At 41.1% G+C, this 16,186-nt stretch overlaps 1 protein-coding gene across 5 annotated transcripts in view; it reads left to right on the top strand.

Annotated features, from left to right (window-relative positions):
• The window catches only part of LOC144678887 (alpha-1,6-mannosylglycoprotein 6-beta-N-acetylglucosaminyltransferase A-like), a 121,349-nt gene that overhangs the window by 51,493 nt on the left and 53,670 nt on the right, over positions 1-16,186 (top strand). For all 5 annotated transcript variants that reach the window (XM_078538905.1, XM_078538906.1, XM_078538904.1 and 2 more), the window contains exons 4-6: positions 803-867; positions 6,333-6,422; positions 16,109-16,180. In XM_078538905.1, the coding sequence (XP_078395031.1) occupies positions 803-867; positions 6,333-6,422; positions 16,109-16,180 (227 nt within the window). The remainder of the gene's footprint in view (positions 1-802; positions 868-6,332; positions 6,423-16,108; positions 16,181-16,186) is intronic.

The raw sequence follows: 16,186 nt of genomic DNA, 5'->3' as shown, positions 1-16,186 counted from the left end.
ATTAGTGTGTTTATGAACAGATGAGCTACACAGACAAGGAAGATCCCAGATTCTATCCACCATATGCTGAGTTTAGCTTAGGAAAATGATATTAGTGCTAAATTTTGCCTCTGTGCCCCTGAGTTAAGGAAAATAAAAATCAGCTAGGATTCCTACACCCGATTGCCATCTAGCAATCCTTCCTGGAAATGTGGGTATCGGGTGAGGACAAACTTGTGCTCAACTATGGTGCCCCAGCATTGAATACTTTCCTGCCAAAAATTACTGTCAACACCAGTTGTGCGAGATACTGGAGGGTGATTAGTGGCTATGGATTCATATCCTGGTGAAGAATCAACACCTTCAGGAGAGGAGATTGGTGACGAAAAAAAAATTCCATTTTAAGAAAGCAACTCTGACCCAATTTAGCGTTTTGTTTGTAACAAGGTTCCATGGTATTCTCATAACTAGTTTTGAATCTAGTTTAATAAAGTATACTTTACTATTCTGGCTTCCATATTAAATAATAGGCTTTGCAGAGGAGATTCTGACTCTTTTGATTTTGTTATTTTACAGAAAAAAAATGCTATTTACAAATAGATTGTTTAGGTTTATACTTTTCTAATCTGTGGGACATGTAGTTATCAGTAACAGGTAACAAAGATTAAGAGACATGTATGAATACATGTATGAATAATACAGAAAGCATTAGCAGAAGTATAAAATAATAGTTGCTAAAAAAATGAAAACACTTCTTTGTAATTCAGATAACTACTTCTTATTTGATCATTTATGCCATTAACCAAACTTATTATCGTTACAGAATTTTCAACCTTGTGTGGTTTAACCTCAATAGATGGTTTTCCACATTGTGAAGCAAAAATAAAGGTGAGAAAATAAACTTCTTTTTAGATGAACCTGAGTGGTTAAGATGATTGAAAAAAAAACTTAACCAATTTTTGAAGAGTTCCTTAAACTCAATACATCCGTAGGGCGCTTTTTCATCTATCACATAGTGTGGTAGATGCAATATTATGTTTATTGTGTTTGTAATAATCCTGTGGAACTTGCTTGAAATGGCATTAGTGCACAGGTTAGTGTTGCATACTTAAACAAAACTTGCATTCATATAGTTCCTTTCATGGTGGAGTAGACTCAGTATTCACAACCTAGGCTTAGATGTAAAGAATGGCCACTCTTGCATAGTACTGGATAGCATTCAGTGCCCATGAAACCATAATTTCGCCAGAAATGAAAGAATGGGTAAAAAATACTTAAATACAGAAATGAATTTCTAAGGCTCATATGTGGTGTGGAGCATTTTTGATGTGTGCCACCTGGTAGCCAAATATAAGTGGCAGCAGCCTAGGGAGCAGGCTGTCACCTTGTCAACCATATGTTCCGTGGCTGTGAAGAACCTGGGAGCAGTAAGAAAAAGTATACATCTCAAGAACACATTGTTAAAAATAAATGGGTGTGACCATGCAGTCTTGTGGGGTACATAGAGAAGCTATAGCTACTTTTGCTGCTGTAACCATTCTGCTCAAATAGACACATAAAATACTAATCTTCATTCAACAAACATTTAAAATATACTTGATGCAGAAAATGATTCATGGTGCTTCACACTTGAAGATCAGACTTGAACAGTAGTTAGAGAGTGGTCACATGGTTTGGTTGAAGCTGCAGCCAATGGACTAGGATTCAAGCCTGGTTTTGGAGGTGGAATAAATATAGCATGGTGGAAAGGTTTTGGGGACAGAAGCCTCTACAATACCAGGTTTGAGATACCTGACCCAATTGCCATGTTGAGACTTCTATAAAAACAAATTAGGTCATCGATGAGGCTCCAGCGAAAGGCAGGCAGAGGCCTAACTAACATTCAAAAGTCATGGCCCAATGATATTATTGCCATGGCTTAACAGTAAGTTATATGGAGACCCACACCTTTTCATTTTATAATTTGTTCATTCTTGAGATGTGGACATTGTTGGCATCCCTAGTTGTCCATAAGAAAAGGTGGTGGTGAGCCTCCTTGAAAGCTGCAGTTCATGGAGTGAATATACTCTCAACATGCTGTTGGATATGGAGGTCCAAGATCTTGATGAAGGAACCAATCGTGGTGAAGGAACATCAATATATTTCCAAGTCAGGTTTGTATTTGACTTGGAGGGGAACTTGAAGGTGGTGCTGTTCCCACATGCCTGCTGCCCTTTTCCTTCTAGGTTGTAGATGTTAATAGTTTTGGAGGTGCTGCCAGAGAATCCGTGGTGAACTCTTACAGTAGATCTTCGATATGGTACACATCACTGCCACAATGCACCAGTGGGGGAGGGAGTGAATTGTTTAAGTGATGGACAGGGTGCTGATCAAATGGGCTGCTTTTGCCTGGATGGTGTTTGGCTTCTTAAATGTTGTTGGAACTGCACTCATCCAAGCAGATGGAGAGTATTTCATCAGACTCCTGATTTGTGCCTAATAGGCGGTAGACAGGCTTTGGGGAGTCAGGAGGTCATTCACTCTTCACAGAATTCCCAGCCTCTGACCCTCTCTGGTAGCCACAATATTTATGTGACTGGTCCAGTTATGTTTTGGGTCAGCTTTGTTCGCCAGGGTATCGATGGTGGCTGTTTCCTTGATGGTAATGCTATTGAATGTCAAAAGGAGGTGGTTAAAGTTTGGAGATGGTCATTACCTGGCACTTGTGTAGCATGAATGTTACCTGCCCCTTATCAGCCCAAGCTTGAATGTTGTCCAGATCTTCCTGCATGGAAGTGTGGGCTTCTTCATTATTCGAGGACTTGCAAATGGAATTTGAGCATTGTAATAATTAGCAAATATCCCCACTTTTGACCTTTATAATGGAGAGATGGTCATTGATGAAGTGGCTGAAGATGGTTGGGCCTACGACACTGTCCTGAGGAACTCCTGCAGTGATATCCTAAGCTTCCCAACAATCACAACGATCTTCTTTTGTATTAGGTATGAGTCCAGCCAATGGAGAGTTTTTCCCTGATCCCAGGTGACTTATGTTTTGGTCAGACTCATTAATGCTGCACTTGGTCAAATGCTGCTTTTGTGTCAAGGGAAGTCATTCTCATCACGCCTCTTGAATTTAGCTCCTTTTTCCATGTTTGGACCAAGGCTGTAATGAAGTCTGGAGCCAAGTACCACTGGGGAAGCACTGAGCATCAGTGAGCTGGTTGTTGGTGCACAAGTACTGCTTAATAGCACTGTTGATAACCTCTTCTTTCACCTTGTTGATGATTAAGTGTGCGAACAGGGCATACCTGTAGTATTCAGAGCAACAGATCCAATTCAGGAGTGCTAACTGGTCAAGCTAAGTATTGATAATCAGCATCTTGTTAGGGAGCAGGAGTGATCTCCCCCCCCCACCCCCTCCATCCCTCAGATAAAGACCTTCAGCCTCCTCAACCTCTTTCAAGGCACCAGTGACCAGGCTCTTTCCCCCCAGCCCGAATTACAGCCCTTGACTGCCATGGGCCTCTGCCATGTTTCCTGCTGCTTGATTGTACACCCTTCTGCCAGCCAGGCTGTCATTTTTGCTGGCTGTTGGGCAGATTATTTAAATACTTTACCCTTAAGATTGACAGAGCCATCATGGCCCTGGTTTTGCTGGATTCCTCGCATAATAACACGCTCCCTCACATCTCCACACCTTCACATTCATATCAGGATCAGAACGCTATAGGACTAAGGTAGCTGAAGAGTCTGCCATTGCATTTTGTTGACCTTCCCTAATTTTCCTCTTCCTTCCTTCTGTTCCATAGATTATGTGGAGTATAGCTCTGAAGGATGATATTGGAAAGCATGGACCACTCTGTTGCAAGTATGGTGAGATAGGAATTGAGGTAGACAGAACTTAAGCAAAATATGTAGACTAGTAATTGGTTGGATATGAAGTTTGAAATTCAGCTGATTATAGCACAATTCAACGATTGAATTTAACTCAAACAAGTATCCGGGAAGGAGGATGGGATCAGGAAGCTAAGGTGTAGTGTTTCTGGCATGCACTGAACAGGATGTCTTTCATCGTGCCATTGTCAAGCATTGTGAATATCTTGTTCATAATTCATATGTTTGTTTTACAATATAACTTTTAGTTTTAAGAATTTAAGTTTTAACTGTAGAAAATTGAGAGAGGTATCTGATTGAGAAACTGGTAAAAGCAACCCTGAGGTAAATGCAATTCAGACAAGCTTGGAGTTTATTACATTTAAAAGGTTGGGCCATGTTGATTTAAGAAGTTAACAGCTCAAAAGGTCAGATCAGCTTAGCTAAAGAACTGGAGAAATGGTGTTTGCAGTTATTCCACGAAAGCAGGGCTTCCCAAGCTGTGGATTGTGACCCCCCAGTGCGGTCACCAGACAAAATTTTGGGATTGTAAGCTCAAAGACAGCAATGGCTGCCATGGAGCTCCAACTGAATGTTAACAACTGCAAGGCCCCTTTAAATCTTCGTGTCGTTTTTCAATGGTGGGCGTGGCCTAACTGACCAATCTTTGAGGCCTGATTCCTGTTTTTAAAAAAAGCCAGTGAAAAACCCTGCAGTTCAAACAGCTCTCTACTCTCACCTGGAAAAACTCAGCAGGTCTGGCAGCATCGGCGGAGAAGAAAAGAGTTGACGTTTCGAGTCCTCATGACCCTTCAGCAGAACTGAGTAAAGTTAGGAGAGGGGTGAAATATAAGCTGGTTTAAGATGGGGGGTGGGGTGGGGGGAGAGAAGTTGGAGGGGGGAGCGGTGGTAGTAGGGACAAGCAAGTAGTGATAGGAGCAGATAATCAAAAGATGTCACAGACAAAGGAACAAAAACATGTTAAAGGTGGTGATATTATCTAAGAGAATGTGCTAATTAAGAATGGATGGCAGGACACTCAAGGTACAGCTCTAGTGGGGGTGGGGTGGAAAGACTGACAGGGCATTACAGGTATAGATTTAAAAATAATGGGAAAAGAAAAATCTATATAAATTATTGGAAAAAACAAAAGGGAGGGGGAAGAAACGGAAAGGGGGTGGGGATGGAGGAGGGAGTTCAAGATCTAAACTTGTTGAATTCAATATTCAGTCCAGAAGGCTGTAAAGTGCCTAGTTGGAAGATCTTGAGTGTCCTGCCATCTATTCTTAATTAGCACATTCTCTTAGTTAATATCACCACCTTTAACACGTCTTTGTTCCTTTGTCTGTGACATCTTTTGATTATCTGCTCCTATCACTGCTTGCTTGTCCCTACTACCACCCTCCCCGCCCCCCAACTTCTCTCCCCCCACCCCACCCCCCACCTTAAACCAGTTTATATTTCACCCCTCTCCTAACTTTACTCAGTTCTGCTGAAGGGTCATGAGGACTTGAAACGTCAACTCTTTTCTTCTCCGCCGATGCTGCCAGACCTGCTGAGTTTTTCCAGGTAATTCTGTTTTTGTTTTGGATTTCTAGCATCCACAGTAGTTTTTTGTTTTTATCTCTGCTCTCACAGCTGACCAACCCCACACCACAGCTCTATCTCCCCGCCTGGCTCACATCCTGGGGTCACACCAAATTTTAAGCCTCAACATGGGGTCATAGTGGCAAAAGGTTTGGGAAGCACTGCAGTAAAGGATAAGTTATTCACATGGTATCCCAGAATTAAAGAAAGCTTTGGAATTAAAAGGTAGTTAATTTGCATTTCTACCTGGGAACAGGCTGTGTGTGTCAGATTGCCATGGAGATGGGTGGAACTTAGTGAGATTCTTTGTTTTGAGTTTATCTCTGAATTCATTTTGGGCATAGCCAGCAGACAAGGTTGGTTGATGTTTGGAAAAGCAGCTAAGAGACTGTCAACTTGGGTCTTATGTCGCTTGTAGTTCCTTGAAAGTCGAAAGGTAAAGCCAGACCTGCACCTGAAACAGAATAAACGCTCAATCTATCATCGATGCCTCAGCCTGCGGTTGGGAACTGGTATTCAGCATAAGAACAAGTTGTTAAGGAGAAAAAAGACTGGAAGATTTGTTTAGCTGGAAGCTAAAGAAAGAAATCTACAGTAATTCTCTCAATGAAACCTTGCTGCAGTTGGAGTTCTGGAAGTAATCAGCTTGGTTGCAGTTTGAAACTATAGCAGTGGGCTATTGTTTCCTAATGTTTTAAGCCACTTCGCTTAAGCTTGAGCTGCAGAATCCAGAGTCATGAGATTGGTAAAGAAATTGGAGGGTTGCTTAGCCAAAAGCTAATGGAAGGACCCCCATGAAATCTTGTACCTTGACAAATAGCTGGAACACTGAAGAGAAATCAGAGTGAACTGTGCAGAGTGGTGATACATCCATGATATAATTTTCTTCTCCCAATTTATTTTTGCTGCAGTGGATGAACGAGATGTGGAAGTCTGAACCTTGCTATGCCAGCTATGGTGTCAATGGAACTGTGTGCTCATTTATTGTATATCTCAGTGAGGTATGTTATTTTTACTTCTGTACAGAAATTTCTTCTACCCATGTGGCCTTCAAGTTCTGGGTTTACAGTCAATGTACGCACAAATTGGACAGGATATAATTTGTACTTTTCTTTTGCAATTATATGCCTTACCTACAAAATAGGGTGATATTTTTCTCTAATTCCTATAGCATCTAATTTTTAATCTCTATTAGTAAGTCTGTCAATTAGTGCAATGTCATCACAATTTTGTGATGCATTTTAATTTGGAAAAGATTGAGAATGGTCACATTCATTTCACTTTGGATTATTACAACTACCAGAGATTGGAATTAGACTAAACTTAAATCTAGGGCTGAAACTTAGACTCAAGAGTTACATCCAACAAGCTTATCACTCAGTTCCAACAATATTTTATTTTTCAGGTTTACAAAATTCAGCAGAATATTCATTCTTGCTTATTTTAAATTAGTTAATTGTTTTGTATACAATATATTGTAGATAATGTATTTATAATGTCACTGGTGTTAAATGTCTTTAGTTTACAGTGCTCTGTGGTATTTTGGAAAATTCTAAACAATTGCATAAGGGTTATGCTATTCAGATATAAAGAATGTGTATTCTCAGTGAACATAGCATAAGAAATGGGAGCAGGAGTAGACCATAAGGCCCATCAAGCCTGCACCACCATTCAGTATGATAATGGCTGATCATCAGCCTTAACTCTACTTTCCTACCCGCTCCCCATATCCCTTAATTCAATGAGAGGGCAAAAATCTGTCTATTTTAGCCTTAAATATATTCAACAATGGAGCATCCACAACTCTCTCGGGTAAAGAATTCCAAAGGTTCACAACTCTTTGGGTTTGGAAATTTTTCATCATCTCACTCCTAAATGATGAGCCCTTTATCCTGATACTCTGCCCCTGTGCACTTGATTCCCCAGCCAGGGGAAACAGCCTCTCAATATCTTTACAGCCTTCCGGGCTGAATATTGAATTCAACAACTTTAGATCTTAAACTCCCTCCCCCATCCCCACCCCCTTTCCGTTTCTTCCCCCTCCCTTTCGTTTTTTCCAATAATTTATATAGATTTTTCTTTTCCCACCTATTTCCATTGTTTTTAAATCTATAACTGTAATACCCTGTCAGTCTTTCCACCCCACCCCCACTAGAGCTGTATCTTGAGTGTCCTGCCATCCATTCTTAATTAGCACATTTTCTTAGATAATATCACCACCTTCAACACCTCTTTGTTCCCTTTGTCTGTGACATCTTTTGATTATCTGCTCCTATCACTGCTTGCTTGTCCCCACAACCACCCCTGCCCCCCAACTTCTCTCTCCTCCCCCCCCCCCCCCCAATTTAAACCAGCTTATATTTCACCCCTCTCCTAACTTTACTCAGTTCTGCGGAAGGGTCTTGAGGACTCGAAACGTCAACTCTTTTCTTCTCCGCCGATGCTGCCAGACCTGCTGAGTTTTTCCAGGTAATTCTGTTTTTTTTGGATTTCCAGCATTCGCAGTAGTTTTTGTTTTAATCTCTCAATATCTACCCTGTCGAGCCCAGTCAGAAACTTGTATGTTTCAATGAGATCACCTCTCCTTGTAAACTTCAGAGAGTATAGGCCCAGTTTACTCAGTCTCTCATCCCACGAAGCAATCCAGTGAACCTTTCCTGCACTGCCTCAAAATTAAGTATAATCTTCTTTAAATTTGGAGACCAAAACTGCACACAGTACTCTAGGTGTGGTTGCACCAAAGCCTGGTGCAGTTGTAGCAAAACTTATTTATTCTTGTACTCTAATCCCTTTGCATTAAAGGCCAACATGCCATTTGCTTTGTCAACCTGAAAATGTCCCTACCTCTGCTCCTTGTTCATTAACCAATATTACCCCCAACTCCATGAACCCTTATCTTGTGTGGCACCTTAGCAGTGCCCTTTGGAAATTCAAATATACTACATTCACTGGTTCCCTTTTGTCTACCCTACTAGTTACATCCTCAAAAAAAACACTAATGAATTTGTCAAGCATGATTTCCTTTTCATAAAACCATGTTGGCTTTGCCTGATCATATTGTGATTTTCTAAATATATTGTTAAGACATTTTTAATAAGAGATTCCAAAATCTTCCAGACGACTGAAGTCTGGCTAACTGGCCTGTAGTTCCCTATTTTCTCTCTCCCTCCTGTCTTGAATAGTGGAATTGCATTTGCTAACTTAACTGCTGGGACCGTTCGAGAATCTAGGGAATTTTGAAAAATCATAAGCAGTATGTCCAGTGCCAATTTATATACATGTCATTAATCAAAATTTATTTTGTGCGTTTGTATAGATTGAATTCTCACCATGTTGGGCACTGAATATCTTGCGAAATAAAACAGGAAGTGCAATAGCAAAGAGTTCAGGCAAATGATTTCTAACTATCTGGCAAATTGTCAAACTATCATTCATTTCAAAGCATATTTTAGTAATAAAATTCCACATCCTACTTATGTTTATACTCTAAGCAAAGCAGTAGTAATGCTTATTTTTTTAACAAGCCAATACCAAATATTAATACATTTGAGGTACAGTCACTTAGTAATATGGAGCTTGAATATTGCTGAAAAGGAAGACATGTTGCCAAAGCTTTACGTCTTGCACTCATCAGGACAAAAGCAAGATTGCCAAATTTCAAATGATCACAACTACAGAAGAAAATGGGGTCTTCATTGTTTTACATTTCTCTAGCTAATCACCCTATGATGTAGGACCATGTTTTAGTGAGATAATTTATGGCTGTACCCTCTTGTCTCACCACTTCAACTTTTGGCACTAGATTTCAGGCTATTCTTTAAATTATTAAAAGAATCATTTAATTGTGATCGTCAAATAAATATCAGATGATTCAACGTCTAAGCATACCATTTAAATGTAAAACGAGCTGGAGTTCATCTCATCAGAATGGCTTAAAATTTAAAATGGAGAGAAAAATTCTGAATGGTGGTGACCCTAAATTCTTTGTAGCTGCAGTTCCAAATTTTATTTTATGGTTTTATGGTTACATTTTTGAGTTGTACTTTCTAAAGAAGGAACAGTAGGTATTCTAAAGGATGTTTGTATTATAATCTTGGGAATTATTTAAACTATTGAAATAAGATATTGCATATTCTCTATTTTCAATCCATGTGAATGACTTAGATGAGCAGAGTGAATGTATCCAGATTTGCTGATGATGCAGAACTAGGTGGGACAGTAAACTGTGAGGGGAATGCTGAGGGGAGGTCGTGTCAGGGTGGTAATGTCACTGGACTAGTATTCCGGAGGCCCAGGCTAATGCTCTGGGAACACAGGTTCAAATACCACCATAATAGCTGGTGGAATTTTAAATTCTATTAACGAATCTGGAATTTAAAAACCTAGTATCAGTAATGGTGACCATGAAACCATCGTCAATTGTAAAATTGCATCTGGCTCACTAATGTTCTTTAGGGAAGGAAATCTGTCATCCTTACCTGGTCTGGCCTATGTGACACACCAGACTCACAGCAATGTGGTTGTCTCTTAAATGCCCCTCTGAAATGGCCGCTCAGTTTTATCAAACTGCTACAAAGTCAAAAGGGTATGAACCAGGCGGACCACCCGGCATCGACCTAGGCACTGGAAACAACAACAATGGTGCACCAAGCCCTGTCAACCCTGCAAAATCCTCCATACTAACAGCTTATTGGGACAGCTGTCAAGCAACAGCCTGACATAGTCATGCTCAGGGAATCATACCTTACAGACAATGTCCTAGACATCACCATCACCTGGGAAAGACCCACCAGAGGTGGTGGCACAGTCGAGAGCGAGTTGCCCTGGAGGTCCTCAACATTGACTCCGGACCCCATGAAGTCTCATGACATCAGGTCAAATATGGGCCCAAGAAACCTCCTGACTACCACCTACTGCCACCCTGCCCACCCTGTCACATTCCCCACAACCCTTAGCTGATGAATCACTACTCCTCCATGTCAAACACCACATGGAGGAAATACTGAGGGTGGCAACGGCATAGAATGTACTCTGGGTAGGGGGCTTCAATGTCTATCACCAACAGTGGCTCCGTAGCGCTACTATTGACCAAGCTGACCAAATCCTAAAGGACATAGCTACCAGATTGGGTCTGTAGCAGGCGGTGAGGGAACCAATAAAAGGGAAAAACCTACTTAACCTCATCCTCACCGATCTACCTATTACAGATGTGTATGTTTGTGACAGTATTGGCAGGAGTGACCACAAAGTCCCATCTTCACAATAAGGATACCCTCCATCAAGTGTTTTTGCACTAGCACAAGCTATTGAAGATTTTGAACAGATCTAGCAACTCAAAATTAATCACCCATAAGGCACAGTGGGCCATCAGTAGCTGAATTGTATTCAAACACAATCTGTAACCTGATGGTCCGATATAACCTTACTCTACCATTACCATCAAGCTGGGGGATCAACCCTGGTCCAATGATGAGTGCAGGAGGGCACGTCAGGAGCAGCATCAGGCATGCCTAAAAATGAGGTGAAGCTACAACACAGAACTACTTGCATGCCAAACATCAGAAACAGCATGCGATAGAGCTAAGTGATCCCACAACCAACATATCAGATCTGAGCTCTGCAGTCCTGCCACATCCAGTTGTGAATGGTTGTGGACAATTAAACAACTCACTGGAGGAGGAGGCTCCACAAATATCCCCATCCTCAATGATGGGGAGAGCTCAGCACATCAGTGCAAAAGCCAAGGCTGAAGCATTTGGAACCATCTTCAACCAGAAGTGCCAAGTGGATGATCCATCTTGAACTCCTCTTGAGGTCCCCAGCATGATAGATGCCAGTCTTCAGCAAATTCAATTCACTTAACCCCCTCAAGAAAGGGCTGAAGGCACTGGGTACTGCAAAGGCTATGAGCCCTGACCTATCATTCCATAATACGACTGAAGATTTATGCTCCAGGACTAGCCTTGCCCCTAGCTAAGCTGTTCCAGTACAACTACAACACTGGCATCTACCCGGCTATGTGGAAAATTGCCAAGTATGTCCTGTACACAAAAAGCAGGACAAATGCACCCTGGCTAATTACCACCCCATCAGTCTACTCTCGATCACCAGCAAAGTGATGGAAGATGTTATCGACAGTGCTACTTCCACAGCAATAACCTGCTCACTGACGCTCAGTTTGGGTTCTGCCAGAGCCACTCAGCTTCTAACCACATTACAGCTTTTTTTCAAACAGGGACAAAAGAGCTGAACTCCCAAAGTAGGTGAGAGTGACTGCCCTTAACATCAAGGCAACATTTGACCAAGTGTGGTATCAAGGAACCTTAGAAAAACTGGAGTCAATGGGAATCAGGGTGAAAACTCTCCACTGGTTTGAGTCATGCCTAACACAAAGGAAGATGGTCGTGGTTGTTGGAGGTCAGTCATCTCAGTTCCAGGACATCACTACGAGTTCCTCAGGGTAGTGCCCTAGGCCCAACCAACTTCAGCTGCTTCATCAACGACCATCCCTCCATCATGAGGTCAGAAGTGGGGATGCTCGCCGATGATTGCGCAATGTTCAGCATTCGTGCCTTCTCATACTGAGGCAGTCCCAGTCCATATGCAGCAAGACCTGGACAACATTGAGGCTTGGGCTGATAAGTGACAAGTAACATTCATGTCACACAAGCGCCAGGCAATGACCATCTCCAACAAGAGAGAATCTAACCATCTCCCCTTGGCATTCAATGGCATTACCATTGCTGAATCCTCCACTATCAACGTTCCAGGGGTTACCATTGACCAGAAACTGAACTAGACCAGCATATAAATACTGGGCTATAAGAGCAAGTCAGGGGCTGGGAATTCTGTTCACCACCTGACTCCCCTAAGCCTGTCCACCATCTACAAGGCAAGAGCCAGGAGTGTGCTGTAATGCTCTCCAATTGCCTGGATGAGTGCAGCTCCAAAAACGCTCAAAAAGCTCAACACCATCCAGGACAAAGCAGCCCACATTATTGGCACCCCATGCACCACCTTAAACATTCACTCCCTACACTACTGACACACAATGGCAGCAGTGTTTACCATCTACAAGATTCACTGCAGCAACTCACCAAGGCTCCTTCAACAGTACCTTTGAAATCTGCAACCTCTACCACCTAGTAGGACAAGAGCAGCAGATGCACCACCAGCAAGTTCCCCTCCAAGCTACACACCATCCTCACTTGAAACTATATCGCTGCTCCTTCACTGTCATTGGGTATCCTGGAACGACCTTCCTCATCGCAGCGTGGGTGTACCTGCACAACAATGATTCAAGAAGGCAGCTCACCGCCTGTTCCTCAAGGGCAATTACAAATGGGAACAGATGCTGGCCCAGCCAGTAAGACCCACATCCTGTGAAACAATAACTATAATAAAAAGAGATATAGCCAATTAAGAAAGTGGACAAAGAAGTAAAAGACGGAGTATAATGTGGGGAAATGTGAAAATATCCAAAACAAAAATAGAAGTACCTCGAAAAACTCAGCAGGTCTGGCAGCATCGGCGGAGAAGAGCAAAGTTGACGTTTCGAGTCCTCATGACCCTTCAACAGAACTAAGTAGAAATGGGAAAGGGGTGAAATATAAGCTGGTTTAAGGGGGGGGGGGGGTGGGGTTGTTGGGACAAGCAAGCAGTGATAGGAGGAGATAACCAAAAGATGTCACAGACAAAAGAACAAAGAGGTGTTGAAGGTGGTGATATTATCTAAAAGAATGTGCTAATTAAGAGTGGAGAGCAGGACAGGCAAGGTAGCTCTAGTGGGGGTGGGGTGAAATAATCGATGGGTGGAATACATTTAAAAGTAATGGAAATAGGTGGGAAAAGAAAAACCTATATAAATTATAGGAAAAAACAAAAGGGAGGGGGAAGAAACGGAAAGGGGGTGGGGATGGAGGAGGGAGTTTAAGATCTAAAGTTGTTGAATTCAGTATTCAGTCCGGAAGGCTGTAAAGTGCCTAGTCGGAAGATGAGGTGCTGTTCCTCCAGTTTGCTACTCACCTGCCCTTATTCGTTATGTTCTTAGGTAACTAAAGTATAGAGCATAGTTTTATTAAATGTATGATTTGTAAATCATTTTGATTTTGATCACTTTGTAAATCTCCTTTGCCAATGTAATTTATACATATGGCAAATCTTAAATATTGTGAAAACAGTAACTTCTTAAAGTACATTAAAGCAGTATTTTTTAAAAATTGCTGGCATATTAATTTGGTGTAGGTGATGCTCAAATGAATGTGCTATAATGCATTTGAAACTTGGCTAGGAAATTTTGAAATTCATAAATTGCTAGCTACTCTATACTATCGCACTGCCAAACAAATGTAAATTGTTCATTTTCATATATCCTGCCTAAACATTAGAAGCTTAGATCAAAATTAATTATAAAATGTAAACTTAATGCAAAAATTTGTACAGTTACACAAGTTCACTGAGCTCTCAGTGACAATGTATGTTAGAGAAAGCCAGTAACTGCCTCCAGGCTGCCCTATAAGAGTTAACCAATGTAACAAGCAAAACTACCCTTTACAGAAAGCATTGAAAATTCCTTACTGTTAAGAGATTCAGCCTCTTACTGCAGGAACTTTATTATTAGATGAAAAGGTACAACTCAGTTACCTATGAACACAAAATAACATTGAAGTAGTTACTTTCCAGTGATTTATCTCCAAAAGGAACCTAACAGATGAATAGATGAATTTCTGTTAGAATTTCTGTAGAGACCAATAACTTTTAAAAAGAAATATGAATTTTCCAGCGACTGACGGAAAACATTGCACGACAAGATTTCCTATGTTAAAACTTTCCCTGGAACAGACAGACTAAAATGAACATAGATAAACATTATTTAGTACGTAGCTAATACACTAAATTACAGAAAAGGTACTTTCCCCATTAACACAGCTGAAAATCCCACTCCATGTTTATACATTGTGCCACAGCAACTATCTAGCCTTGTTGATAAAGACCAAATCCCTCCCAGCATTTCAGCAGGCTCCCTTCTCCCTGCCATGTCAGGGCAAGTCTTCTAGTGTACTTCTGAAAATCCCTTCACTCAATCTCCTGAGTTTCGTTAAACTGACTTTCAGTGGCAAGACACCCTCAGGCGACATCTTGGTCTTTAAATCTCTACAAGTCTTGTTTCTTCAAACAGAGAACCGTTCCCCCCCCACCCACCCCCAGCTTTGTGCTTGGGACTAACACAACACCAGTGATTAATGGACAAAACTCCACCACAAGTTTTCATGTTTTTAAACAAAAACAAACTTTATTATATATCAAAAAAAATTAAACAAAGCAAGCACGTTTAGCTTAACACTGTAGCTTATAAAGACTTACGCTATAAACTCAGTTCTACTTTTTACTTCCCCGCCCACCCCCCCACCCCCCACTTTGTAACGATATTTGTAACATTACCACCTCCATCCCCCTCTTCACGACACCATGTTTTACCTTAAATTAAAGAAAACATTTTAAACTTAGCCATCCTATAAAGTCTTGCATTCGTAATGCCACTAATATAGAATAGGATTTTGGTAATGCTCATATAAATTGAGCTTTTCTTCCTGGTGAACTTGTTATAGCACGAATGTTTGCCTTTGGGCACAGCAGTAAAACAATTGACGTGGACCATCCCTTTTAGTGAAAACAATATATAAGTGAAAGGGAAGCTCAAGTTTAGGATAAACTGTGAATGAATACTGTGTGTCTTCATGAGTAATGATAGAAGTGTCTATCCTTATTTTTTTTTATTGTTCATCATCATGAAGCCAGTGAATGTATGTTTCAGGGAGAGGCAGTGACATAGTCATATTGTCACTGGACTAGTCCAGAGACCCAGGGTAATGCTCTGGGAACCTGGGTTCGAATCCCACCACAGCAGATGGTGAGATTTGAATTCAACAAAATTATTGAATTTGAATTCAATAAAAATCTGGAGTTAAAAATCTGATGATGACCATGAAACCAGTTGTAAAAACCCATTTGGTTCACTTAGGGAAGGAAATCTGCCTGGCTTACCTGGTCTGGCCTACATGTGACTCCAGACCCACAGTAATGTGGCTGACTCTTAAAATGTTCTCTGATCAAGGGCAATTAGGGGTGGGAAATAAATGCTGGCCAGCAACACCCACATTCCCTGAATTAATATATTGTTAAAAAATGCATAGAGTGGAGGAGACTTGCAAGAACTGAGCAATCTTCAGCAGTGAAATAGGTAGGATGCCCTTATAGAATAGAACGGTAAATCTGCAAAGATGACTTAACAGATTATGGTATTGCTGATGCTGTAAACTGGAAGAATGAACAACAAACCGTATGGAAAGCTTTAGATCTAGGTTTGAAGTGTAGTTGGAAAGTGGGACTTGTGCAGTTTCCGGCAACTTGGTAATGAGCAAGAATCCACCATTTAGGAAAGCACCAGGTGAGTTCACCTGTACAAGAGCCAGGCACTTCCACTGCAAAAGAAAGAAAATTGAAGGGACAATCATCCAGGGCCTTTTTTGTATGCCTTCTAACAACTAGTTTCAGAGTGAGGGGATTAGCAGCAGGTTCTCATCCAAGTTACAGAAAAAAACGAACAAAATCTCTCTCTCTCTTCTTTGTGTTACATTGTTCCATTTTAATGCTGTGTATTCATTGTTTAAATTTTAAAATTCTTCAGGTTGAAAATTTCTGCCCCATGCTTCCAGTAAGAATAAATGAGATTGCTGAGTATGATGCCTTAAAACCCAAGGTGAGA

Source organism: Cetorhinus maximus, chromosome 3 (assembly GCF_964194155.1).
Source record: "Cetorhinus maximus chromosome 3, sCetMax3.hap1.1, whole genome shotgun sequence".
Taxonomy (NCBI): Eukaryota; Metazoa; Chordata; class Chondrichthyes; order Lamniformes; family Cetorhinidae; genus Cetorhinus; species Cetorhinus maximus.
The sequence above is the reverse complement of the archived record's forward strand: the minus strand, read 5'-3'. Positions and strand labels throughout refer to the sequence as shown.